Source organism: Chanodichthys erythropterus, chromosome 10 (assembly GCF_024489055.1).
Source record: "Chanodichthys erythropterus isolate Z2021 chromosome 10, ASM2448905v1, whole genome shotgun sequence".
Taxonomy (NCBI): Eukaryota; Metazoa; Chordata; class Actinopteri; order Cypriniformes; family Xenocyprididae; genus Chanodichthys; species Chanodichthys erythropterus.
The window spans coordinates 47,773,558-47,800,961 of record NC_090230.1 but is presented as its reverse complement, the minus strand read 5'-3'; the positions used below and the strand labels follow the sequence as shown (position 1 = coordinate 47,800,961).

General features: G+C 36.0%; 2 protein-coding genes and 1 long non-coding RNA gene across 3 annotated transcripts; all 3 read left to right on the top strand.

The window, feature by feature from the left end:
* Window positions 1-9,228: 9,228 nt before the first annotated feature.
* Window positions 9,229-20,392, top strand: LOC137028769 (CD209 antigen-like protein E). The gene is made up of 5 exons (XM_067397978.1): window positions 9,229-9,499; window positions 12,092-12,277; window positions 14,759-15,078; window positions 15,502-15,608; window positions 15,722-20,392. Exons 2-5 carry the CDS (start codon window positions 12,118-12,120, stop codon window positions 15,885-15,887), a joined length of 753 nt encoding a protein of 250 aa, XP_067254079.1. The 5' UTR covers window positions 9,229-9,499; window positions 12,092-12,117; the 3' UTR covers window positions 15,888-20,392.
* Window positions 20,393-22,817: 2,425 nt separating this feature from the next.
* On the top strand, window positions 22,818-24,002 carry LOC137028980 (uncharacterized). The gene is made up of 3 exons (XR_010896240.1): window positions 22,818-23,019; window positions 23,549-23,655; window positions 23,888-24,002. It is a non-coding gene; the product is annotated as an uncharacterized lncRNA (long non-coding RNA).
* Window positions 24,003-24,628: 626 nt separating this feature from the next.
* On the top strand, window positions 24,629-26,013 carry LOC137028363 (C-type lectin domain family 4 member M-like). Its single transcript, XM_067397122.1, has 5 exons — window positions 24,629-24,656; window positions 24,770-25,057; window positions 25,194-25,321; window positions 25,431-25,528; window positions 25,887-26,013. The coding sequence occupies exons 1-5, from the start codon at window positions 24,629-24,631 to the stop codon at window positions 26,011-26,013; spliced, it is 669 nt and encodes a 222-aa protein (XP_067253223.1).
* The last annotated feature ends 1,391 nt before the right edge of the window (window positions 26,014-27,404 follow it).

The window sequence follows — 27,404 nt, the reverse complement described above, 5'->3', positions numbered from 1 at the left end:
GATTTTAAGTTAAAGTTGCAGACATTAACTAACCATTTGTGTATGATTTTTAAAGATTCAATGACTTAAATCATCCTCCTCATTAATGAAAACACAAAGCAAAAATGTTTACTCCGTTAGGATGGTCATAAATCTGTTTCATATAATAGAGCTTTTCAATGGATCTGTGAGAAGAGAATTTACCCCTCATACTGTCCTAGAAATATTACACACTTTTTTTTTATTATAATTATAAAAAAAAAAAAAAAAATGGTGACAAGTTTAACAGTAGAAAATGGCCATAATTAAGGATTGTCATCTTATGCAGGGGTATCCATTCCTGCTCCTTTGCAGCTGAGTAAATAAGCTTCAGCACAGTGTTATTTATTTATTTATTTTTTTAACCACTGATATCCTGTTATTGTTTTTTTTATTAATTTAATATTCTGAGTTTTAATTTATATTAATTTAATTTTGATTTTGATTTTGGTTAAAAATTTCAGCCACATTTTAGTTTTGTATAACAAGTGGTCCTTGCAACCTACAGCAGTAAATGAACCAAAATCCTGAACAAAGACACTGACCAAGCAAATAAATAAGACTAAAAATAGAATAAAAATGACACATTTATGATAAATGTATAATAATTAATTTTTAAATATTTTTTTTTTATTATCTAAAGCTCTCTCTCTCTGCATGCACACTCATACTGTACTGACACACACTTGCACACACGCAGGTATTTATGCCGTTGTGGCCTAATGGTTAGAGAGTCGGACCCAAAGGTCGCAGCACCTCACAACTGAGGTGCCCATGAGCAAGGCACCTAACCCGGGCGCAGCAGCAAAAAGTCTGCCCAGTGCTCCGGGTGTGTGTTCACGGTGTGTGTTTGTTTAATACTCACTGCTATGTGTGCACTTGGATGGGTAAAATGCAGAGCACAAATTCCGAGTATGGAACACCATACTTGGCCACACATCACATAACTTTCACTTTCATATGGACATGTACTGTATACACGCACAGAAACTTGTTGTCACTTCAGCGCTGTCCTGGGAATGACTTTGATAAAATAGTTTGCAACTGAAAAGCTATGGCATTTCTGTCAGGATCACTATCTTCAAATATGATTAATAATGCATTAAGTTTGTATTGGCGGTATGGTTCTGTTCTGGGCAAGAATTCCCTGCGCATCCATGCGGCCTAGCGTGGATAAGAGCAGGGAGAGCAGCAATAACCCGCCTAGGGTAAACAGAACAGAACCAATATATGCAGATATAATTAATGTCAATAATTTAACACGTACACATATTTCAAGAATTAGTTTGATTCAGGGGAATCATAAGGCCAATCCTGACTGAAGAGAGGAGGAGCTGGGATGGAGGAGAGTAATTAGCTCCTGAGAAATGCGATAGCTACTGATAATACTGAAGAACTTATATATGGATGCTGTGATAGGCGTCATACTACTATAAGTTGATACAAGTCACCTGGGAGTCAGCTGATGCAAATTTGACTGATGTGACCCCCCCAGAACTGATGCTAAAGGCCCCGGTATACTTCAAACAAAATCGAAGAACGAACTGATGTGACGTCATTTCGAACAAAATCAGGCCAAAACGAAGTTCGTTTTGTGTTCTTTTTGGAAGTTTGAAATGGCTTGCCAAAGCGAACTTTCAGGAAAAGTTCGCTCCAGCTGCAAAACACCTTCGTACTACCATTCTCTCGCATGGGACGCGTCTTTAACTCATTTCGTGTGTTTGATCTAACCGTCGTTCTCAGCAGTGTGGGCGGCGTCAGATGTTCGTCTACAGTGTATTGCTGGTCACGCATTTCGAACTTCGTTTTACCCCTAAACGAAGAATGAAAAAGAACTTTGTTTGAAATATACCGGGGCCTTAACGCTTGATTTCTTATAGTAGCAATATAGTAATGTCTCTTTTCTTTTGCTACTAGAGACACTGCTGCCAAACACTGTTTTGAGGGATGCACAGACTAATGAAATAATGAAATGAGTGAATGAATGAAAATAAATGAATGAAAATGAGTGAACAAACTGGGCCGGAAAGGCTGTGGATGTTCTTCTGACATCTTTTGGTGAGACGCAGGAAATTCAAGAAATTCATGGGTTGCTCTAGCTCTAGAATTGATTGTTTATCAGTTGTGGTGCATTATGGAATTTAATGAGTGCACTCAATGTCCACTTGGACATCACTACACATAGCTGTCCCCTCAAATAGTGCACTATAGGGTCAACACAGTTATTGAATCATTAAGCCAATCGATTTGCTCAAAAACAAGAATTCATTCAGGAACAAAACATCACTACTCTGTGTTTCTCTGAGAAGCGGAACTGTTTATTATTGTTTTGGTTTTGTTTGGAACTACTTTTGTTGGCAGAGAAAAAATAGACAAACTAACACTGTCTGAAATGTAAGTTCCTCGGTATTAACTTATTGGTCATTCAGCTGTTGTTTAAACATGTTTCAATGCCTGCACCTAATGTTGTCCTCAAACATTAGAAATATAGCATAAGTAGGATCTTTTGATAATAGTTTAAAGGCTGTAATTTACTACTTAAGTGCTCATGCAATAATCATGTGTCTGGCAGTTCTGTATCTGCCCAGTGCTGTGTGAACTGTAATAATGGAGAGAGACAAACTGATGAGAGACATGTCTGATGTGTTCAGGAAGTGACTTCAGGAAGCTGTAGAGCAGCTTCTGCTGCTGCTGTGCGTTCTTCTAAACAACTAGCAAATAATGCCGGCTTTCCACCATCAGACCAAATGGTGCTCTTTGCGTAATCGTTCCATTCTGTGCTGATCCCGGCCAGATGGTACTGTGGGGCTGAATAACGGCCGCTTTTTTCAATGTTATACAAAAGCGTAAGTTGTTGAACCTTTTCTTACGATTCTAAGAACCGTTCGGCCCAATGGTGGAAAAGTGGCTTAAGACCTACTTCATTCAAGGTGGTGATGCCTAGAGGAATGTTTATGAGCATCTTTAAAATTATCCAGTGTTTCTTTAGATTTCATACGCAAATGTTGACATTTTAAGATATTAAATTTACATCCATAAGCACACCCACTAATGCACACAATATTGTGGAAAAGTGAAGTGGCTTTCATTATACAGTTTAAACTTAAAATATCTGTATTGCTAAATAGCCTAGTCATTTTTCATATAGAAGTTTATGGATTTACTTTACAGATGGTTCTAAACTTAAAAGTCACCATGAATACAAAATTGACTTTTTAAAAAAATATAATATTACACTATTTATTATAGATGATTTACCACAAACATTTTTTTTTAAATTCATGTGTCCTCAATCTTTAATCAAAATAACTTTCCCTCCCTCTTACAGCCATATTTCTTCTCTGATGACGTGTTTACTGGCATGTGGGAAGGGAAACCTGTCACTCAATAGCAAACCATCCAATCAATTCCCGATGGACAAAATCAAGTCCCGGCCTAAATTTTTTCCTGCTTGAGAAGCTGTTTCTCTTGGATATACATCACTATAATGAAGAAAAGTCTATTGCAACAGCCAACTGATCTGATGTTTTGTTTTCACATGTTGACCACAAATTTGTTTCCCACTAGTGTTAAAAATAAGACTAGTGACGACTACTCAAACACATCTACACAGGAATAAGGAACTAAATTGTTTAATGTTTGATGGTTAAAGAGCAGAAATGTCTTATAATATTTATGAAAATGAAATCAGGACTGTGTCTGAGGCAATTAAGACAGAGGGAGCGGATATGAAGGAGGTTATCTATGAGATTGCAAATTGTGTGGGAGATCATGACTTCAGGACAGAGACAAACACACACCAACCACTTCAGCGTACAGGTAATTACATTAATTACTTTGATAAAAACATCACAGTTTGCACGTTCAGCCAACTAACATCATATTTCTGGTGCTCAGGAAGTGACTGTCTTGTTCTTCTGACGCTATTATAGGATTTTAAGTTAAAGTTAGACAATAACTAACCATTTGTGTATGTTTTTTGGAGAATCACTAAACTAAGTCATCCATCTCATGAAAGAAAACAAGGCAAAAATATGTTTACTCCTTTAGGATGGTCATAAATCTGATATCTGAAATAATTTCATCAACTGACCTGTATATTGACAACCTTAAACATTGAAGCACAGCGGTCAGTCCATTTGTTGCCCTCTATCAATGAAGCGAACCTCAGGCCAGGTGCATTTGAGTGTGTTCAAGTCAGGAAAAAACACACACACACACACACACACTACACAGACACAGAGACATCCAGCATTAGTGTGGTGTTATCGTGACTGTCTCATGGAGGACCTGAGGCCTTCACAGAAATGTTCATGAGAATGCTGCTGTATCTTTGTGTTGGTGGTGAAACAGTGAAACCACAGACCATAAACTGTTTTCAGTCTCAGCTTGAAAATAGACACCAAAGCAACTTTAAAAATAACAAAATAATACCACATGGCTTGCGGCTTTTATTCCAAGTCTTTAGTAATCGTACAATAGCTTTGTCTGAAGAACAAACCCAAAATTAAGTTATTCATTGATAATATTCTCCTGTTGAATGAATCAGAATTAGAGACTATGTTTACATATAACAAAATCTTAAAATTCATCCTATATTGCACAAGTAACCAATGAAGAGATGCTAGAACCATTGAAATGCTTTCCCTCTTCCAAGTACTTAGCAGATGTGTTTAAACCAACTGCAAGAGATGCTGAAATTAATAATTAAGACCCATGTACAGTGAATTGCAATAATCAAGTCTAGGTGAGATCAAGTCATGGAAAAACTATCTCCAGGTCCTTAAATGAGAGAAAAGGTTTTAATTTGGTTATTTGCCTTAGTTGGATAAATGGCAGTTTAGGGATGGGCCAGAAATGATTAAGATTGGTTATTAAGAAATATTAAGAAGGAGCACGACCACTGTCCAAGGAGTTATTCATAATAGCCAATAGACTAGAGCCAACTGTATCCAAAACCTCTCTAAAGAGCCGGGTGGGAATAACATCAACAGAAGAAGTGGTAGACTTAATCTATTGGACTATATCCACAAGCTCAATGAGGGATATTCGATCAAACCATTCAAACCGAGCAGAGCAAGTGACTAGTTCACAAGAGTCATGACTACTAACAGTAATACTAAATAATAAAGCATCCAGCCTACCCATTAAAAATGTAAAAAAGGATTATGAACAGACACCCAAAAACCAGACATTTCAACATTATATACAGGAATAAAAAAGGATAAAACAAGATCATGTGTATGACCGTGATCATGAGCAGGGCCAGAAATATGTTGTGTGAGATTAAAATAATCGCTAATGCCTGGCTCACACTACAGGAGTTTTAGGCCGATTTATGCCCGATTTTCCCCTCCCGAGAATCGGAGAAAAAATCTTGACCACGACCTCAATCGGATCCGATGTTCTGGTAATGTGAGACGTTCACAGATAAAATCTTGCACCTCCCGATCTGATCTCACACAAATCGGGCTCACCCCGATCATATCAAACATGTTTGATATTTATCGGGATGAGCAAGATTGTAATAACGTCAGTGCTGTCACAATAGCCAATAGGAAACAAGTATATGACGCGACGGAAGTGACAGACATTTTGAAATGGCGACCGCGAAACCAAGATCAAGGATTCGTTGGACCTCGGAGATGGAGGAGCGCCTTGTCGAAATGTGGCAAGAACACGACTGCTTATACAACGTTTCATCGAAAGAGTACCATAACCACTCCGATAAAGAGAAGAGCTGGGGAGAGATTGCGTCGGTTTTAAACGTACCAGGTGAGTATAGTTGTTTGCGCGCTAGGCTAGCAAGTGTAAACATTTACTGTTGGAATGTACCTTATCATACATGTTTCTCTCTCTCTCTCTCACACACACACACACACACACACACACACACACACACACACACACACACACACACACACACACACACACACACACACACACACACACACACACACACACACACCTACACGATCCTCTCTCTCTCTCTCTCAAAAAAAAAAAAAACTTTATCCAATCACTGCTTAACCTAATAAAAAAATATTGACTAATATAGCCTACTGTTATCTTATCTGTGCGTATACATAATATAGATTTGAATAGCTTGATGCTCTTTAAATATTTTGTTGCATTGTTAAAAGTTTCGCCGCATAGGACATACCCATCCGCGATCGTTCTCCATGGTTCTGACCAAAGAAGAGCGCTTTGGAATCTCTATTAGGCGTGAAACGCATCATACCTGGGCTGCGTTTCCCGATAACATTGTCTCTTAGCACGCTACGAAGACTATTAAGGTATAACTTAACTAATGGTATACTACCACTAAAGGTATATCATTGCTAGGCGTCTTCAGGGTTATAATCCACTCGCGAGGCATAGGCGCTGTTTTTGGTAATACATGATTTTGACGACTTCATTAAGTTTTGTTTTATAGAAAACTCTTTTTAAAAGATATTCGTTTTGTATAAATTGCATCTTAATTTTGATCAATGTTTTATCAATCAATTGCCTGTATTTAATAAATAAGAAGCAAATATATAGCAGACAATGTAATGTAACCTTAGTGTAAATGACAGAATTACTAAAAAATATTTTGCTAACTAAAAGTTAAAGATTTTTTGTGTCACGCATGCATGCATGTCTATTTCCCTCATTTTAAATATAAAACGCATGTGGACTGATATTTTTCCTTTATAACGATCGCGTTAGTTAAGCTGTATGCGCGATATAATTTTATGACACAAAATGTTGAAATGTAGGCTTAATTCAAACACATTTTAATTCAGATTCTGTGTTAAAATGTGTTTGATTCCAGCTTTTACAGCATATGGTTGCCAGCAACAATAGGGAGCGCAATTGACAATGAAAGCTGAGGAGACTTAAACACTGTAAGCTGTAAGCTTAAACACTGTAAGACTTAAACACTGTAATGTATCTGTTTTGATATGCTGTTGTTCATAGAGATATTTAGATGGATTCAGAGGCTTCTTAGTAGAGATGCACTGATTGCAATTTTCTTGTCCGATTCCGATTTTTTGTTAGTGTGATCGGCCGATCCCTATTTTTTGCCGATTCCGATTTTCTTTCTAAGCACTATAAATGACAACATATACAAACAAAAATCTACTTTTCTTCAATACAGAGTTTTATTTTAATAAAAAAAAAAAAAAAAAACAAGTAAAAGTCAGTAATAAAATATAAAGTTTTTTGGGTTAACTGGGTTTTTATTCAGGTAAGAAATACTACAGAAATTAAAGTAATCAAATGACACATTGTGTTATTTTGCATTGGTTACCTTAATTTCTGTAGTCTTTATTGCAAATAATTCTTACCATTAAATTTATACAACATATTCAGTCAAGAGCAGAAAGTGATTTTTTTTTTTTTTTTTTTTGTCTTTTGTTCTTTGATTAACATGACAGACAGCAGCAGGAATATTGGACTGCTGTCCCTTTAATAGTTTATGAATGGTGTTCAACAGACCCAATACTGTTACACACAACATGAGTTCACTTTCTTAGCTATTTAATGATTAAAAACTGACAGTGTTTATCTGTGTACTCGCCAAGATTGCCTGTGCTGCTGGTTTTGACATATTTTGTCTGTATTTGACAGTTTAAGCTCAGTCTGACTTCTGACTCTGTTCGTGGTTGGTCTGCTCCACCGCTCAGTGGTGCGCGAAACTTGCGGGAATGACTAAAATTATGCGCAATACAAGCACTACTTACCAGAGCGAATGAGACGAGAGAGAGTGGAGGCACCCGCACAGGTGTGTGTTTCGCACAGACCAAAACAAAAACAAACATTCCTACACGGAACGCACATTTTCAAAGTAGAATATTTGGCTGTAGCAATGTTTTTCTGAGAAACAAGTAAGTGAACTTGGCATGTTTCCTAAATATCTGCAAACATATTGGGGTATTTTTATGCTTTATTAAAGTAAAAATCTTACATAGAGCCTCTTTAAGTACTTTTCCATTCTTAATATGGTGTTTCCACCCAGTACTCTGTGTGTGTGTGTGTATATATATATAAGACAATCTGCACTAGGCGAGGTTGCCCTTCGCTGCTATACTCTGTCTGAGGTGAATTTAATTTTTGCAAGAATAAAAACTGAAAAAGACATTGTTTGGTCTAACTGGTTTATTGCAGACTCAACATCATAGCGATCATTACAATGGAGCTGGGAAGCTACAGTAGCTAAGTCTTTTAAGAAACACTGTTAATGTTTTATTTTGCAAAATACATCATACAAATAAATCATATGCAATCACTTTGATAGTAGCATGTTGCTAAGCTAACCATGTGATACATAGAGCGCATAAATGTTGAGTAAAATATATATATATTTTTTAACTCTATATCAGGGGCCGTCAACCTTTTTGTCATGAAGTGCCATTTTTAAGTTTCTGAGTTACTCTCCAGGGCTGACATTGCCTATCCCTGCCCTATACCCTAATTCGCTATTCCCTACTTTACTCTACTAATAGAGTCTATTTGAAATAATGAAAGTGCCGCCAAGTGCCCCCAAAGAAGAATTCAACCACTGAGTGAACTGGAAGGGCTGTGGATGACATCTTTTGGCGAGACGTGAGAATTCACTCACCATGCGTTTCATGGGTTTCGCTAGTGGCTAGCAGTAAAGCGTATATCGGTTGTAGACTCGCTATTGCAGTGTATTTTGGGTATGACTGAGTGCACTCGATAATGTCCACTATGGTGTAGGACGCCACTGCAAATGGCTCTCCCCTCAAACATAGGGGGAGGCACAGTCATTAAATTGTTTAGTAAATTAATTTGTTCAAAAACACAGATTTATTCAGGAACGAAACATCACTACTGCTCTAAGAGGTGGAACAGCTTATTCTGCTTTGGCTTCGCTTGGAACTATTTACGTTGATGGAACAAAAATAGACCAAGTAACTTGCAATACTGTGTCTAAATGTAAGTTCGTCAAAATTAACTTCTTGTTTTTTAACTGTTGTGTAAACATGTAGATTCCATACACGTATCTTTTGTGTTAAAAAAATATTCTGTTTACAACCTGTTACTCACTCGAGGACACAAGCAATAGAATACCACAATGATCCAATGATCCAATCAATTCTCAGCCTACATTTTTACTTGGTCAAGAAGCTGTTTCACTTGGAATGACGTCACAATAGGGAAGAAAAGACATATCGTAACTTCAGTTTCATGGCAAGGATCTGATGTAACATTTTTGTTTTCACACATTTCACACAAGTTTGTTTGCCACTAAGTGTTAAAAAGACAATGAGTGCTGACTACTTAAACACACATGTTTAATGTTTGACAAAGAGCAGAAATCTTTGATGGTATTTATGACGATGTGATCAAGACTGAGTCTGAGGAAATGAAGAAACAGTAGAGAGAGTAAAAATGTATGAGAGTTCAGACTGTGGGAGATCATGACTTCAGGACAGAGACAAACACACACCTACCATTTTTAAGCGTACAGGTAATAACATTCATTTATTTGATAAAACATCATTGTTTGCACATTCTATTGTTGTTCAGGTTTTCTACGTTGATCAGAAGCTCAAGAGCAGTTTTAGCATATTTGGTGCTTTTCAATGGATCTCTGACAAGAGTATTTTACCCCTAATACTGTCCTAGAAATATTACACATCTTATTTATTTATTTATTTATTTTGGTAACAAGTTTAACAGTAGAAAATGTTCTTAATTACGGATTGTCATCTTAAGCGGGAGTGTCCATTTCTGCTCCTTTGCAGCTGAGTAAAGCTCCAGCACAGTGTTTTTTTAGTATCACTGATATCCTGTTATTGTTTTTATTCATATTTTGAGTCTTCATTTAGGCTATATATTCTCCAATTCCATTTTAATTTTGGTTAAGTATTCGATCACATTATAGTTTCGCATCACAGGTGGTCCTTACAGCCTACAATAGCAAGTGAACCAAAATCCTGCACAAAGACACTGACCAAGCAAAGAAATAAGACTAGCAATAGAATAAAAATAACAAACAATTTATAGTAATTAATTAATTTATTATTATTATTATTATTATTATCAGCATCATCTAAAGCACTAAAAGCACTCTCTCTCTGCAAACACACACATACTCTACTGACATACACTCTCTCACACACGGACATGTATACACGCACAGAAACTTGTCAGCTCAGCGCTGTCCCGTGAATGACTGACAAAATAGTTTGCAACTAAAAAGCTATGACATTTCTTAGTAGAAAGATAGTAACGTTGCTTTTCTGGAAGCAGTTAAACTTGCAGCTTTGCTAGAGACACTGCTGCCAAACACTTTTGAGAGATGAGCAGACTAAAGAAATAATTAAATAATGAATGAAAATGAGTGAAAAAATGAAAATGAATGAATGCAAATGTGGGCAGGAAGGGCTGTGGATGTTCTTCTGACATCTTCTGGTGAGACATGGGAAATTCAAGTAATTCATAGGTTTCTCTAGCTCTAGAATTGATTGTTTATCAGTTGTGGTGCATTATGTAATTTAATGAGTGCACTCAATGTCCACTTGGACATCACTACAAATAGCTGTCCCCTCAAATAGTGCACTATAGGGTCAACACAGTTATGGAATCATTAAGTCAATCGATTTGCTCAAAAACAAGAATTCATTCAGGAACAAAACATCACTACTCTGTGTTTCTCTGAGAAGTGGAAAAGGTTTATTCGGTTTTGGCTCTGTTTAGAACTTCTTTTGTTGGCAGAGAAAAAATAGATAAAGTAACACTGTCTAAAATGTAAGCTCCTCAGTATTAACTAATTGGTCATTCAACTGTTATTTAAAAATGTGAAAAAAAGTTGAAAGTTTAAGTTTATGAAAATGATTTATGAACATTATTTTATATAAATATATATTTAATAAAACAGGTTGAACTCAAAAACTAAGAAAATCAAAGCCATAAATCTAAACAAGTTTTGTTCCAAATTTAAGATAGATATTTTAAAAAAAAATAGCTTTCAGTGAGATTTTGTGTGGGCACAGTACCAAATTTTCCCCATCAGATGCCAGAAAAGCTCCACTGGTACACACAGGGGTTGGATTTCTGATTTGCAGTACAGTAGAATTTTTATTATTATTATTATTATTATTATTATTACACACATACAAACCACACTCTGGCATCCATACCAACACACCCACAATTATAGCTGCATAATTTACCCAATTCGCTCAATGATACGTAGAAGCGAAAAACAGGAATAAAGCTGGTATTTGCTTTATACACTGTAAAAAAGAATTGTTGGTTCAACTTAAAAAAAGTAAGTTACCTGGTTGCCTTATTATGTCATCTGAATCACATTAATAATTAAAGTTGATCTGACAAAAAAAAAAAAAAAATGTGATAACAAATAATGAAAAATATTTTTTTTACAGTATAGGCCCAAACCTGAGAAAACAGCCTACTAAAGATTTACTAAAGATTTCAATGGGGACATTTTTGTCTTTAAGGTCCTAAGTGTAAGAATTTTTTGTAACTAGTGTAAAATAGATTTATTAAAGGAAATGGGGTGAAATAATACAATTCCAATAAAAATACACATTTGTGCCAAAATGTATGAAGTTGGCATTAACACAGACAAGATGATCAAAAGACAAAACTGAAAAGACAAAAATGTCCATAAGGTCGCACAAGGCTTATTATTGCAAGTACATCAGAAGTGCTAATGCAATTAATATGTGGCACTTCCATGTCTGTTCAGTGCTGTGTGAACCATAATAATGGTGAGAGACAAACTGAACATCATGTCTGACGTGTTCAAGAAGTGACTTCAGGAAGCTGCAGCAGTTTCTGAGACCGACTTCATTCAAGGTGGTGATGCCTAGAGGAATGATTATGAGCATCTTACAAATTATCCAGAGCAGGGATGGAAATTAACTTTTTTGTCCACCGGCCACTGTGGCTGCTGGATTTCAAAATAAGGAAGAAAAGACTATCACGACTATGCCAACTGATCTGATGTCACATGTTTTTGTTTTCACACGTTGACCACAAACTGTTCTCTAGTGTTAAAAAGAATACTGACTATTTAAACTCATCTACACAGGAACAAGGTACAAGTAAAGAGCAAAAATGTCTGATGATATTTATAACAATGTAATCAAGACTGGGTCTGAAGGAATGACGACCGAGAGAGTGGATATGTCAGTGGATATCTATGAGAGTGCAGATTGTGTGGGAGATCATGAACTCAGGACAGAGACAAACATACAACAATCACCTCAGCATACAGGTAATTATATTTATTTCTTTGATAAAAACATCACAGTTTGCATGTTCAACCATTTAACATCATATTTCTGGTGCTCAGGAAGTGATTGTGTGAAGCTGCCATGTTCTTCTGATGCTATTACAGGATTTTAAGTTAAAGTTAGACAATAACTAACCATTTCTGTATAAACTACACAGAAACATCTAGCATTAGTGTGTTGACTGTATCATGGAGGACCTGAGGCCTTCACAGAAGTTCATGAGAATGCTGCTGTATCTTTGTGTTGGCGGTGAAACAGTGAAACCACAGACCATAAACAGTGTTTTCAATCTCAGCTTTACTGCCATAGTGCTGTTAGTTACAATCATGAGCTTGTGGAGCACAAAAGATAATGTTTTGAAGATTTAAAATAACATAATAACATAAAATAATACTACATACTCACTGGTTTTATTCCAAGTCTTCATACAATCACACTAATATTGTAATAATCATATTACAAAGTAATCACACAATAGCTTTGTCTGATTAACAAACCTAAATGTCAGTTTTCATTCATTTATAATATTCTGCTGTGAGATGTCAAATGCTGCAACTGAATTAGAATCAGTGACTATGTTTACATATAACAAAATCTTAAAATTCATCCTATATTGCACAAGTAACCAATGAAGAGATAATAGAACCAGTGAAATGCTTTCCCTCTTCCTAGTACCTAGCAGCTGTGTTTAAACCAACTGCAAAACATGCAGAGATGAATGATTAAGACCCATGTACAGTGAATTACAATAATCAAGTCTAGATAAGATGAAGACATTGATAACCAATTTCCAGATCCTTAAATGAGAGCAGATGTTGTAATTTGGTTATTTGCCTTAGTTGGAAAATACGTTTAGGGATGGGACAGAAATTTTTAAGAAGGAACACGGCCACAGTCCAATGAGCTATTTATAATAGCCAATACACTAGAGCCAACAGTATCAAAAACCAAAATAACATCAACAGAAGAGGTTATAGGCATAATATGTTGGACTATATCCACTAGCTCAATGAGGGATATTGGATCAAACCATTCAAACCAAGCAGAGCAAGTGACTGGTTCACAAGGGTCATGACTACTAATGGTAATACTAGATAATAAAGCATCCAACTTAAAGATAAAACAAGACCATTTGTATGAAAGTGATCATGAGTAGGGCCAGAAATATGCTGAAATATCACACGTTTACATGAATTTAATTACTTAAACAGACGCGCTGCTGTTCAGGAAGAATGAGACGGCAGAAAGCGCATCCTGTTTGTTTTGTATTTTATTTTTTCAAAAGCACAATGTTTTGTTGTTATTATGAGTTTACACAAATAAAGTAGACACTTTACAGTTTAGATGATGTACAACTCTTATCTGTATGACATTAATGACAGTATTTTTAAGTTGAAAAAAACACAATTGATCATGCCGGCACCTCGATGTCACGCATTAAGTGCGATATACTTTAGCTGCTTCACACAAAAACTTGGATATATAATAGCACACATTTATCTAGGTTAATGTTAGAGTGAGCAGCCACATACAGTTGCTACTACTTTTTTCAAAATTAAACCATATTTGAGGTTTGCCTATGAATGATAGGCAAACGTTTAAACATTAATACAATATAAGAATATAAAAAGACAATAAGAGAAAATAAGAGAAATACCTGTGGATTAACATCAAGTTCATACATCACTCGTGGGCCTTTTGTGACGACACATTCCTGTGCGATATGAAACTTGTTGGCAAACCGTGGTGGTCCATCCACATATAAAACACACATCAAAACGAACTGTAAATAGACGCGCACTCACGTCAAAATGGCGTCGGGACAGGGTCAAAGACAAAAATCTAAATAAAAGTCTTTACACAAGGAAGAGTGGAATCAACATACACTACACAGACAAAAAATGAAATTAATCTCTAATACAATAATAAGGATTTTAGTAAAAAAAAAAAAAAATATATATATATATATATATATATATAAACTATATCAACAAACATACAATGAAAGAACACTGTTGCCAAGCAAAATTCTGTTAAATTTTCTGGTCAATTTAAGTTCACTGGATTAAGTAAAACTTTTCTTGTATCATTTCATGCAACTAATTTGAACCTACATATAACCACCACAATAGTGCCCTTTTTGTTGTGCAAATCAATTGGTATTAACAGACAGGATGTCACATGCTCTTGTACTGTGCCACACATTGACCTCATGTACTAAAATTTGAGTCTTAAAAGCAGAGGACTACTGAGTACAAATGTGCACAGACAGTTTCTACCATTTACGTACATTATGGTCAAGTGAGAATGTCTCAGCCTGTTTATGGCAATATAAACACTGGTGGATCATGTGGTATGAACAGATGCACAAAGGGAAACCAACCACTTTGAGACACAGGTATAAAACATACTTTCAGTAGCAGCAATTAAGAAACATTTATCTTCATGTCTGCCATTTTCAGGAACTTATTCTGTGAGGATCAGAAGCTCCAGAGCAGCTCCAGTGTGTTTGGTGCTGCTGTGTGTTCTTCTGCTGACTGCAGTAATAGTGCTGAGTGTCTACATCCATACAAAGAGCACAAACTACACAGAAGAGAGAGACCAGCTACTAAACAAGATTACCAACCTCACCGAAGAGATAGATGGACTAATAATAAAGAAAACTTTCTATCAAACCAGTTTTTATTATATGCCGAATGAAACAAAGAACTGGACTGAGAGCAGAAGATACTGTACAGAGAGAGGAGCAGATCTGATCATCATAAACAACAGAGAAGAACAAGTGAGTGAGAGAAAAATTGCCCGTGTGTGTGCATGCGTTTGTGCGCGCGTTTTTTTGCGACATATCAGGACACAAATGTGTATAATGACATGGGTATGATATAGGTGTTACAAGAAGAGGTGACTTGAGGGCATTATCCCATGTCCCCACTTTTCAAAAGTCTTATAAATCAAACAGAATGATTTTTTGTGAGAAAGTAAAAGTGTGCACAGTTGTGTGATGGTTAGGTTTAGGGGTAGGGGTAGTGTAGGGGGATAGAAAATATGGTTTGTACAGTATAAAAACCATTACACCTATGGAATGTCCCCACATTTCACAAAACCGTGTGTGTGTGTGTGTGTGTGGCAGCTAAATGAGAGATGGTCATGAAATGTGTTTATTTTCTGTTTATGAAATAAATGTGCATCTGTTTCATCTGCTCAGGATTTTGTTAATAACATGTCTGGTGATGCTGTGGTCTATATTGGTCTGAATGACAGTGATGTGGAGAACACATGGAAATGGGTTGATGGCAGCACTCTGACCTCTGGGTGAGAAATCACGGAACTAAACTAATTTATATGTAATAAACGATTCTCACAGTCAGTATCATACCACACACAGAAATCAGCACTGAACATCTAATGCTCATCTGTATTTTCAGGTTCTGGGCATCTAGAGAGCCTAATGGAGATACAAGAGAGAACTGTGTTGTGACTGTGGCTGTGCCTAAATTGCCATATTGGCCTGGTTTAGTAGGGTGGCTTGATGTTGAATGTGATAAAGCTTATCAATGGATCTGTGAGAAGAATATTTCACAACTCATATGAGGGGCCGTACAAGCCATAATTCATTCTCACACACTTACATTCTCCTTTCACACATATACATTTCTACTCTCACATACATGCATTATCCTGTCACATACGTGTAAAATTTGGGTTGTTTTTTGCCCAAGGGCTGGTTAAACATAGGACAGAACACAGGTTGGTCTAATTTTACCCAGGGTTGACTTTATTAATTATTTTTTTTCTATGATATAGTTTATTTAGTACGTACAGATTAAATTATCTAAACCAGCGGTTCCCAACCTTTTTAGCCTCAAGTACCCCCACAACTCCATCCATAAGGCTCACCCCTTTATCGACACTAAACAAAAGTAAATGCAGCGTTTATATTTTAATGCAGTTGTAACAATTACCTAATTTACCAATGAACCAGTTTCACTGATTACAATTCAGACCTGAAGATATTGGGAAATTTTAAATAAGGAACACAATGTAACTGGACGCTCCAGCACTTCAAATGTTATTTTGAATATGATGACAAAAAAATAAATAAATAAATATATAAATAAATAAATTATTCATCCTTAAGACATTGTCTCCATTTGTAAAACTGAAAGTTTCAAGATGTAGGAAATCCAAAATTTGATTGAAAACAAACACTTTTATTTAAAAATAAAAACGACACGAAAAATAGGCTGCCACTATAACCAGTAGATGGTGGTAGATAAGCACTTATTGGCTTATAAAGTTAAGCACCTTATGCACTAAAATAGGAAAAGTCAAAGTGTTTCAAATCTTTCAATTACAATGCGTCTACTACGCTTTTTATGAGAGGATTTGTTAGCGTAGGACTTTTAGGACTTTTAAACTTGCACTAAAAAGAAACTTATTCAATGTTTTGAGGGATATTGAGCTGAGTTTTACAAACAATTCTGATTGGCCATTATTTTCAACAGTAAAGCATGTGCTTGGCTACAATACTCAATGCTGCAAAATCATGTTGTAAATAGACATTTGCAGCGATTAACGCGCCGGGTTGGGGTGAAGCTGGGGCAACTGAATGCACTCAGCAAGTCTATTAAGCGACAGGACATTAAAATGCTCAATGTACTAAGTGATATTAACAGACCAAACTTAGTAGCTAAACATACTAATAAAGTGTACTACAGAAAAGCAGTTGAGCCCAGAATTTGAATTTTCCTCCCATAAAACATGGCTTAATGTACTAAGACAGTGATATTAAATGACCAAACTCAGCAAACATCATACTAATATACCATACGATGTACAGCAAAACAGATGAGCCCAAAATATAAACGCAATTCGTTTAATTACACGTTGTTTTCCTCCCATAGAAAACCGTTATAAAGAAAAAGCTTCACGTCGCTTAATGTAGCCTACTAAGTGATCAAAGATCAAATTCTGCACAAAACAATTATTCTATATGGTATGCTTTAGACCAAATGCTATGTTTTGTCTTTTAATGTCACTGTCTTAGCGTTTTCTTTATGGGAGGAAAATCCTTAACATGTATTTAAACGTGTTGCGTTCATATTCTAGGCTCATCTGCTTTTCTGTACACGTTAAGCGCTTTAGAATGTCCCAGCGACAGGCCTGAACAAAACAAGCAAAATCTAAATCTTTTGCATACTCCCTGGAACACGCACATGTACCCCCAGTTGGCAATTACTGATTCTAAACATTTGTAAAATACTCCACACAACCACTGGTTTATGACAACTTTATTTTCGATACAGTTCTTAATAAAGCTTATTTTATATAATATTTTTTACCATGCCTAAAATATATTTAACAAACATTTTAGAAGTAAAAATGATACATTTAGGTCTAAAAGTTATTCATGTGTAATCAAAAGTCCCAAGGAGAATGTATGTATGTGAGAGTAGTATATATGTATGTGAGAGTAGAATGTATGTGTATGTGAAAGTAGAATGTATGTACGTGAAAGTAGAATGTATGTGTGTGAGAGTAGAATGTATGTGTGTGCGAGTAATAGTAGCCTACAGTAGTTAAAAATATAATTTACACATGATATGACAATTTCTTTTATTAAATATCAAGTATCTAAAAGGTGTGCATCATACCTGAGTCTGACACCTACATGAACACTTTATAGTTGGATTTATGACTGTAAGTCACTGCCTTTTTTGAGCTTTGAATTATGGTATATTTTGTGTATGAGCATACAGTAAGTGAAATACATAGCAATATTTACTTATTATTTGACAGTTTATTTTATTACATTTCAAAAAATCTAAATCATAATACCCGACACCTGTGACCTGCAAGATCACTTTACAGATGGTTTTATGACTGTAAGTCATTCTCTTCAAATATTATTGAAGATAAAAATGTGTGTAGAAATTAATTTAACTTTAGAGACAGTCACGAAATGTGTGGATCTCAAACGTCCAACATCAAGCCAACTTTATGCCAGTATTTCACTCGGAAACCCTTGCGTTCATATTCTGAGTGGATCTGAAAACGATGAACATGATCTTCGCCTACACTGCCATTTCTACAGCGTTTCAGAATCAATCTCCATCGACACATGACCTTTCATGCACATGCAACAGGGATGGAAATTAGCACCCGCCACCAGCCAAATGCGGGTGATTTTGTGTTGTGGCGGGTAAACTCGCTTCACCTACCGGCCACTGTGGCAGGTAAATAAAAATAGCATACTGTTTCACCTGGACGGCGGACACTTAGAGGAGGCACAAAAATGTGGCGTTAAGTGAAAGGAAGTCATTCATTTTCAATGTGAGCCGGTGGCAAACTCCGGCGAGAGCGGCGCGGCGCATCCTGGACGGTGAGAGCGTTGAGGAGAGTTGAAGTCAGGTCAACTTTATGGTAATGAGCTATTAGCTTGATTTCATAACATTTAAATATGAATCCAACTGAAAAAAATAAAAATAAAAAAAAAACTTGTGAAAAGATGTATTTCAGTCAGTCAGATAGCACATAGCAAATAGTGGAGCTCTGCAGCCATCTACTGGTAAAAATTATGATTTTTTTTTACTTTTAAAACTGTATTTTCCAAAAGATGGGCAAAAATCTTACACTAAACCATGTCAAATTATCCATGTTATGCCCATGAATGAAAGTTAGAAATGTGGGCCTTTTAAAAAGTGAAATTTACATAAAAAGCTGTTTTTTGCATAAAAACCTATTTAAAAAATATATATATTTTGTTATTTATTTATATAAATTTAAAACATATCATGAATCCTCCAAAAACTACACAAATGTTGAGTAAAAACAAATAAAATAAAGAGTAAAATTACATTTGTTTTTAAAATATATATTATATTGTTGTTGACACCGAAGACCATGTTGATCAGTTCAGGTCACTTTTTTTTTTTTTTCAAATTTGATGCCTGCTACATGTCTCAAAAAAGTTGGCATGGGGGCAACACTGAATGAAGTGTTGGCAGTGGGGGCAACACTGGCTGAAAAAGCAAGACATTTTGAAAAGATTCAGCTGGCTAGCAACTAATTAAGTTAACTGATTTCAGGTCTGTAACATGATTAGCTATAAAAGGGATGTCTTAGAGAGGCAGAGTCTCTCAGAAGTAAAGTTGGTCAGAGGCTCTCCAATCTGTGAGAGTGCATACAAAGATTGTGGAATACTTTAAAAACAATTTTCTCAATGTTTCTCAATGTCAAATTGCAAAGACTTTGCAAATCTCATCATCTACAGTGCATAACATCAAAAGATTTAGAGAAACTGGAGAAATCTCTGTGTGTAAGGGACAAGGCTGAAGACCTTTATTGGATGCCCATGATCTTCGGGCCCTCAGACGACATCATCAGCATGACTGTGTCAATGACATTACTGAATGGGCTCAGGAATACTTCCAAAGATCACAATCCGCTGTGCCATCTGCAGATGCCAACTAAAGCTCTATAATGCAAAAAGGAAGCCATATGTGAACATGGTCCAGAAGCGCTGTCCTGTCCTGTGGGCCAAGGCTCATTTAAAATGGACTGTTTCAAAGTGGAAAAGTGTTCAGTATGGTCAGACGCGGCCAAATTTGACATTCTTGTTGGAAATCACGTGTCCTCTGGGCTAAAGAGGAGGGAGCATGTTATCAGCGTTCAGTTCAAAAGCCAGCATCTCTTATGGTATGGGGGTGCATAAGTGCATACGGTATGGCAAGATTGCATGTTTTGGAAGGCAATATGAATGCTGAAAGTTATATAAAGGTTTTAGAGCAATACATGCTCTCCACCCGTCTATTTCAGGGAAGGCCTTGGAAAATGCAAAACCACATACTGCAGCTATTACAACAGCATGGCTTTGTCGTACTGGACAAACTGTTAGCCACAAAATGTCTGGGTAATGTGTAAAGACAGAATTGTTGACTCCACTTAAGCTTATACAAGATAATGACATTCTGAAATTCATGTTAACTTTTTCATTTCAACTTCATAGTCTTTGTAAGGTTGTTAATATAATTTGTAATTTATAATAAAACAAATAAAAAAAAAAACTGTTTATACTTTCTTACAACCATTGATCAGTAATTTGTTATTAAAAGAGAGAGAATTAAAAGCCAGAATATTTAAATAATTACTATTTAATGGATTTATTACAAGGCTTGATCAGTTTCCTACAACTAAAATATGGACAAAAAGTTACTCTGAAATGCTGTGAGACATTTTGACCACAGTGGTTTTGAATCTTGACAGCAGAAGTGTAAAAGCGGAAGCTTTATCAAAACTTATCAAAAAAGTTGCCTTTTTATCATCTTAACAGGATATCACATGTTCATGACCACACTTAAAGAAGCAGAACACTTCAGAGAAGTGCGGTTCACTTAAAGAAACATCATAACTTTTTTCATAATTACTGCAGCTTCAGCTCCGGACACCATGATTCATAGCAAGGCTTGAAACTGTGACCATTTTGGTTGTGTATGCTTGCGAAATTTAATCTGTGCAACCTCGAAAAATATTTGGGAGCATTTGTGTGAGTGCAAATAATTGTTGAGGTGCAACTGCAACCTGTTTTCATTTCTCTACAAAACATTTGCTAATTACTGCACAGTATGTGTCTGCTGTGAGTTGATACAGTGACCGGTCCACCATTCTATCCAAACGTTACATAACCAATTAAAATTCATTTTTACATTCTTAACTTTAATGCAGATTTAAGATTGGTAAATATTAGCAATCAATCACTCCCGTTCATTGATGCTCCTTTATCAGGTGACGGAACTAACTACCGTGCAAAATGTGAAGCGCTGAAGAGAGAAAATGAAAAGGATACAGAGAGATTTATTTTGTAAGACAAAGTAACTGTGGATCCACCAGTGAAAAGGCTATGGCTGAAAGACTTTGTGTGGCTCCGCTATGGAAATGGCACAATGCAAATCATTCACTGTAGCGTGTGGGACAGAGGTTGCAGGTAATGCTGCGCTCACCACTGAATCCACACATTTTAAGCGTGAGAGCTTAATTAAATACAGACAAGTCTGGCAAAGAATTTAGGATCAGGTTTGTTTGTTGAAGCTTTTAATCTGCTCAATTGGCAGAGAGCTGAATGTGAAACTTAAATTAAAAGAAATCTGTTAATATACCATTTTGCTTGTATTTTTATTTACAGTGGAATGAGCACTGAGGGACATTGCTGAGACACAAGAGATGAACAGAGAAATGGAGAGATGATGATTATCTATATCGATGCAGATCATGTATGGATAAACTGGTGTGAAGAACAGGAAAAAAAAAAGAGCAGAGATACCTACAGTATTCAAGAATGGCATTCAGCATTAGCAATTAAATGTCTGAAACCTTGAAGGTTAATTTCTTTCAAATGTTTCACCCTAAACAAAATAAATAAATATTTTTTAAATAGTTATAATGTTATAAATATCATGAGATGAAGACTCCATATCAGTAGATTCCTTCCACAAATGTATAGTCATTGTATAAACACAGAATATTCTATCATTTATGTAAGATATCTTATCTTAACTCCTTATACCAATTATACCTGATTATGGGAAAATGCTTAAATATTGGGAAAATTTATATATCGGTCGATCTCTAACCAAGTCCCCCTGAAAAGGGGATCCACTTGTTTGGTGCTTCACTGTAGACAGCAGAAATGTGCACCGACAGCTTCTACATTTACACGACTGATTCAAAGAGACAGAAAATGTCGGCAATATAAACACTAAAGGATATAGGGAATGGACAGAGAAGACAGAAGAGATGACTAGTAATGCCAATGCAGTTACTATAAAGAATCATGATGTCAGGATAGGAACAAAGAACCAAACACCTCAATATACAAGTACTTAGACTTGATTCATTATAACAACAACTAACAAACATTTTAGTCATACTAGAAGTTAAAACATCTTCATGTCTGTGGTGTTCAGGAAGTGATTGTGTGAAGATAAGCTCCAGAGCAGCTGCAGTGTGTTTGGTGCTGCTCTTTGCTCTTCTGCTGACTGCAGTCATAGTGCTGTGTGTCCAACTCTTTACAAACATCGACCTGTTTCAATTCAAGAGCAAAAACATCATGGAAGAAAGAGAGCTTCTAACCAAGATTACTAACCTGGCAGAAAAAAAGAGAGCTGCTACTAAAAAATGCCACAAAAACAGCATTTGTTAGTAGCAGCTCTCTTTCTTTGGTACGGCTCGCTTAAATAGTACAACCCCGATTGATGTTCCAAGCATACTGTACCAATACTAAATGTGATGTGTAAATACTGCAGATCACTGATTGGTCAGAGAGAATCACTATCACCATCACTGGATTTGAAACACGAGACAAACCTACTAGATTTAAATAGTCAGAAGAAGGTGAAAACAACAACTCTGATCTGTATCCTTCACCAAAACGGTTTTATATAAGCAGGAAGGATATGACTGGTCAGTGCAGTCACAGTGGTGTAGTTAAAGTTCAGCTTCTAAAAGCATCAGTACACAGCAGCGTCCACACGAGCAACTTACACAATGGACTCTAAAAGTCCGAAAAACTTCAAGAGGATTCACGCCAATAGTAGCACTGAGATATGAGAACTGGACAGAGAAGATGGTGAGGTGATGATCACTGATGCCAACAGAGACACAAAGAATTGTCATGACATCAGAACAGAAACAGAGAACTCAGACTCCGCAACAGTTCAACAAACAGGTACTAAGACTGAGAAAAAGCATACAGCACATATTAATATTCATCTAAACAACAGCGGGAGGCATCAGAATGATCACTAACAGACTAAACGGCTGTAAAGTTATTTCAAAAAAATTTTTTACCCCTAAACAAAGAACAAAAATTAATTTTGCTATTACTAGTACATCACAAAATTTATCTTTGCTAACTCAGTTTCTCCACACTCCCTTTCAATTTATTATCTTGCTTAACTTTGAAGATACTGTGCATTTATGTATAAGGTTCGCAATTTGATGAAAACAATATTTGAACTCCATAACCTTAGACCTATTCCTAATTTCACATATTCTTGACCCAGCATATCACAAAGGGCATTCTGGTTTGAGCCAGAAATCTTCAGAAAGTCACTCTCCTCTCGTGCTCACGCTCCTCTGATTCTGAGACATATTCTTGTAGAAAGCTGATTCATAAATAAAACAAATACTAAAACAATTAGTTTTCATTCAGGGGTATTGGTTTTGGTTACATTGCAACTGTTTCATCTGCTCAGGACTTTGTTAAGAAAATGTCTGCTGCTGCTGAAGTCTAGATTGGTCTGACTGACAGTGATGTGGAGAACACATGGAAATCGCTCGATGGCAGCACAATGACCTCTGGGTGAGAAGTCACTCCTCTAAAGCTACATCCACCAAACTCGGCACAGACCTATACAGCCTATGCTGTCTGTCTGTGTCTGTCTGTCTATATTTCAGCCCTTTAATAATCTATCAATCCAAAACCACCATAGCAACCAAGTACAAACATCAAAGTTAGTCTTGACAAACTTTATCTCACAGTCAGTATCATATCACACAGAAAGCAGCACTGAACATCTAATGATCTGTTGCAGGTTCTGGAAGGATGGAGAACCAAGTAATAGCACTGGTGATGAGGATTGTGCCATAAATCTACTGTCAGGGTTTGCTGATTATTTATGTAAAAAAAACTTTCAACTTTTAAACTTTAAAAACATTTACATTTCTATAAAGGTTTGTTACATTTCTGTCTCATTTCGCTTTTTGTTCTGAAACATAGTTCTGCAAGTTTCCATGTAATAAATCATCTTTATCATTAAAACACTGAGTAAATTTATTTATGATTCTATTAAATTTTGTTAGTCATACATGTGTGCAGCTCCTCATCCACCATATTCACAGTGAAAGCTGAAGTGTCCAAATAATAACATTGTTGAATGTGTTTCAGTAGATTAACTCAACAAATGGAGTGAGATTGGGGTGTAGCTATTTTTTTTTTTTTCTTCTTTACTTAAATTCTATATGGTGAGGCTAGTAATGTGGAAACGTCAAACCTAAGAGGAAAATAATCAACTTCAATCACTTACAACAAGTAAGAACTGTTACTGCATTTATATCAAAGGCTTAACTACATGACTACTTTTACTAGTAGTCTACAAAAATATTTTATCATGAATCGTTGCTGTTTATCTGCAAAACCTTTTTGATATAAGCAGGATATGACTGCTCAGTGTGGTCACAGTGGTGTAGTTAAAGTTGAACTCTAAAAGCATCAGTACACAGCTGTGTTGTCCACACACAAGCAACTTGCACAATCTGACTCTAAACAACTGAAAATGTGCAAGAGGAAGAGGAACAGCACAGGTATTGAGATTCATTTCATTATAACAGCAAACACACATAATATGATAATAATATACACAAAAATATTATTTTAGTCATGTGAGTAATTTTATCTTCATGTCTGTGGTGTTCAGGAATTGATTCTGTGAGGAACAGAAGATACAAAAGATTTACAATGTGTTTGGTGCTGCAGTGTGTTCTTCTGGTTGAGGCGATCATATTGCTGGGTCTCGAACTCAGAACAAAAACTGATGAGTATGAAAACAGTGAGGTTAAATACAACCAAGAAAGGAACAAGCTACTTGATGAGATCCAAAGCTTGTTAAAAAAGAAAGATAAATTGGAGAATGACATTAACAACACGACTAATCAAAATAACCAGTTAAATGAGGAGAAAAAACAACTGTTAACACAATTTTTGGGTAATCTTGAACTTCACATAAGCTACACAAATGTTTAGTATTAAAAAGATGCAGTGTTTATGTTGTGTATACACGCGGTTTCAGATCAGTGTGGACGAGAACAAACAACTCATAACTAAAATGGTTGTGTTACTAGATGGATGGAAGTGCTATCAATCCAGTTTATACTACATTTCCACCGACACGAAGACCTGGACTGAGAGCAGAAAAGACTGTATGAAAAAAGGAGCAGATCTGATCATCATTAACAACAGAGAGGAACAAGTGAGTGAAACATTGATTGACTGATTCAGATTCGTGATTCATTTACTCACATTAGACATGTGTTAGATGACATACTACAAAAATGATTTCACTTCTATTCTATTATTAGAAGTCTTTTAAAACTGATACTGGAGTCTGGATTGGTCTGACTGACAGTGATGTGGAGAACTCATGGAAATGGGTTGATGGCACCAACATGACCTCTGGGTGAGAAATTACTGAACTGAACTGATTAACCCTCAGGGGTCTGAGGATTTTTGGGGCCTTGGAGAAGTTTTGACATGCCCTGACATTTGTGCTTTTTTCAGTTGTTCATAAACATATTAATGGAAAAAGTGTCATTACACTGTATTCAGCACAAACTAGGCTACAATAATATGTAAGGAACATGTATGTACATGTTTGTGTTTTTGAAGGAATAACGTTTATGCGTGGTTATTGAAAAACACAAAAAACTTAAGTCACTGAAATAAAGCCAAAAAATATGATATAAATTATTCACACAATCAGTATCATATCAAACAGAAAGCAGCACTGAACATCTAATGCTGATCTGTTGATGCAGGTTCTGGGCGTCTGGAGAGCCCAGCATGGGCAAAGAGGAAGACTGTGTTGTGCTGTATCCACAAGGGTGGTATGATCATCCATGTAATAATGATTTTAAACGGATATGTGAGAGGAAAGCATCTTAAAATAAAATCTGTAATGTGATGGCTAATAGAAAGCAGGTAAAAAATAGTTACACTTGTATTTGAAAAAAAAAATAATAATAATAGTTGTACTTTTCTTGTAAGCTAGAAGTCCTGCTGTAATAAATCATCATTATTAAGCAAATTCATTTGTGTTTCTGTTATATTTTATTGAAAGATATGAGTATCTGCAGTTTTCTGTCATGTTAATATAGGCTAGAAGCCTTACTCAACATTCAAAACTGTTATACTTCCGATATCTCAATAACACTGATGCCAAAAGCAGAGCTACCAAACGATGAGCTCCAACACACATCAGATCAAGAGTCTGCAGCCTCACACTAGGAACAACAGACTGATTTTAAATCTAGGCAATGGCTTAAATCTGGCTAATATTCACTTCCTAGACAACAAAAAGCATTTCCTATGATGTTGAGGACATCGTAGAAATTTAGGGAATATTCAGTCTTTATTTCCACAGACATGAACTGAAACCAGTGTACATCTGAGCACTTAACAACAACATCAGTCTGCTATTAACCAATGGCCGCCTGACATGAGCATGCAAATATGCTGTGATATTGTCACGGGTGCATGCAGGGAGGAAGACGTAGACACAGAAGATGAAGATTCAAATGGGTAACTTAACTTATAATAATCCAAACAGGTAGCGATCCATACAAAGAAGACTAAGGGGGCTTTCACACTGGCAGTTAGGTTCAAAGCGGGGCACAGTTCACATAAAAAAAATTGCTAATGTGAACCTGGGTGAGTACCGGGGGAACCGAACCCGAGACTACCTGAAGGAGGTGGTCTGAACTTGGTTGCACTCAAACTATGCCGCGGTTTGCGTGAATATGAAAGCAACACAGACTAGGGTGCACACTTAAATGAAAATAAACTGAAATTCCATGAAACCGAAAATTAACTGAAGATAACTGTGACAGATAAGTCAGACAGTAAAGACATCTTAAGTAAGAAAATGTCTCTTAGTGACAGAAACCACTTCGTTTCACTTCCTCTAAAGCAGGGGTCTCAAACTCAAATTGGCGGGGGGCCATTTCTGTGATTGACACCTCATAGGAGGGCCATGTTAACATTCAAGCGCAAGAAAGCGCAACATTTCAGAAAATTTACTTTCCTTTGCATTATTTCATATTTACTTTCATTAGGGCAACTAAAATGTTTTTATACCTATACTATGAATATTTTCTTTACCATACTAAATGTAAACAGCAGTGTCTCTCTCATTGTTACAGAGTGTAATATAATTATATAATACTATTACTAATATAATACTACTAATATAGCCTACTAATATAATGCTATTAATTGCAATAGTCTTTAAACTTTATTTTGCCAAAAAATAAAAAGCTCTTATACATACATTATTA

Coding starts and splice junctions, on each gene's coding strand:
- LOC137028363 (XM_067397122.1), top strand. CDS start 24,629: ATGTGCAAGAGGAAGAGGAACAGCACAG. Junction 25,322..25,430: donor TTAACAACAGAGAGGAACAA/GTGAGTGAAACA, acceptor TTCTATTATTAG/AAGTCTTTTAAAACTGATAC. Junction 25,529..25,886: donor GGCACCAACATGACCTCTGG/GTGAGAAATTAC, acceptor CTGTTGATGCAG/GTTCTGGGCGTCTGGAGAGC.
- LOC137028769 (XM_067397978.1), top strand. CDS start 12,118: ATGTCTGATGATATTTATAACAATGTAATCAAGACTGGGTCTGAAGGA. Junction 15,079..15,501: donor TAAACAACAGAGAAGAACAA/GTGAGTGAGAGA, acceptor TCATCTGCTCAG/GATTTTGTTAATAACATGTC. Junction 15,609..15,721: donor GGCAGCACTCTGACCTCTGG/GTGAGAAATCAC, acceptor CTGTATTTTCAG/GTTCTGGGCATCTAGAGAGC.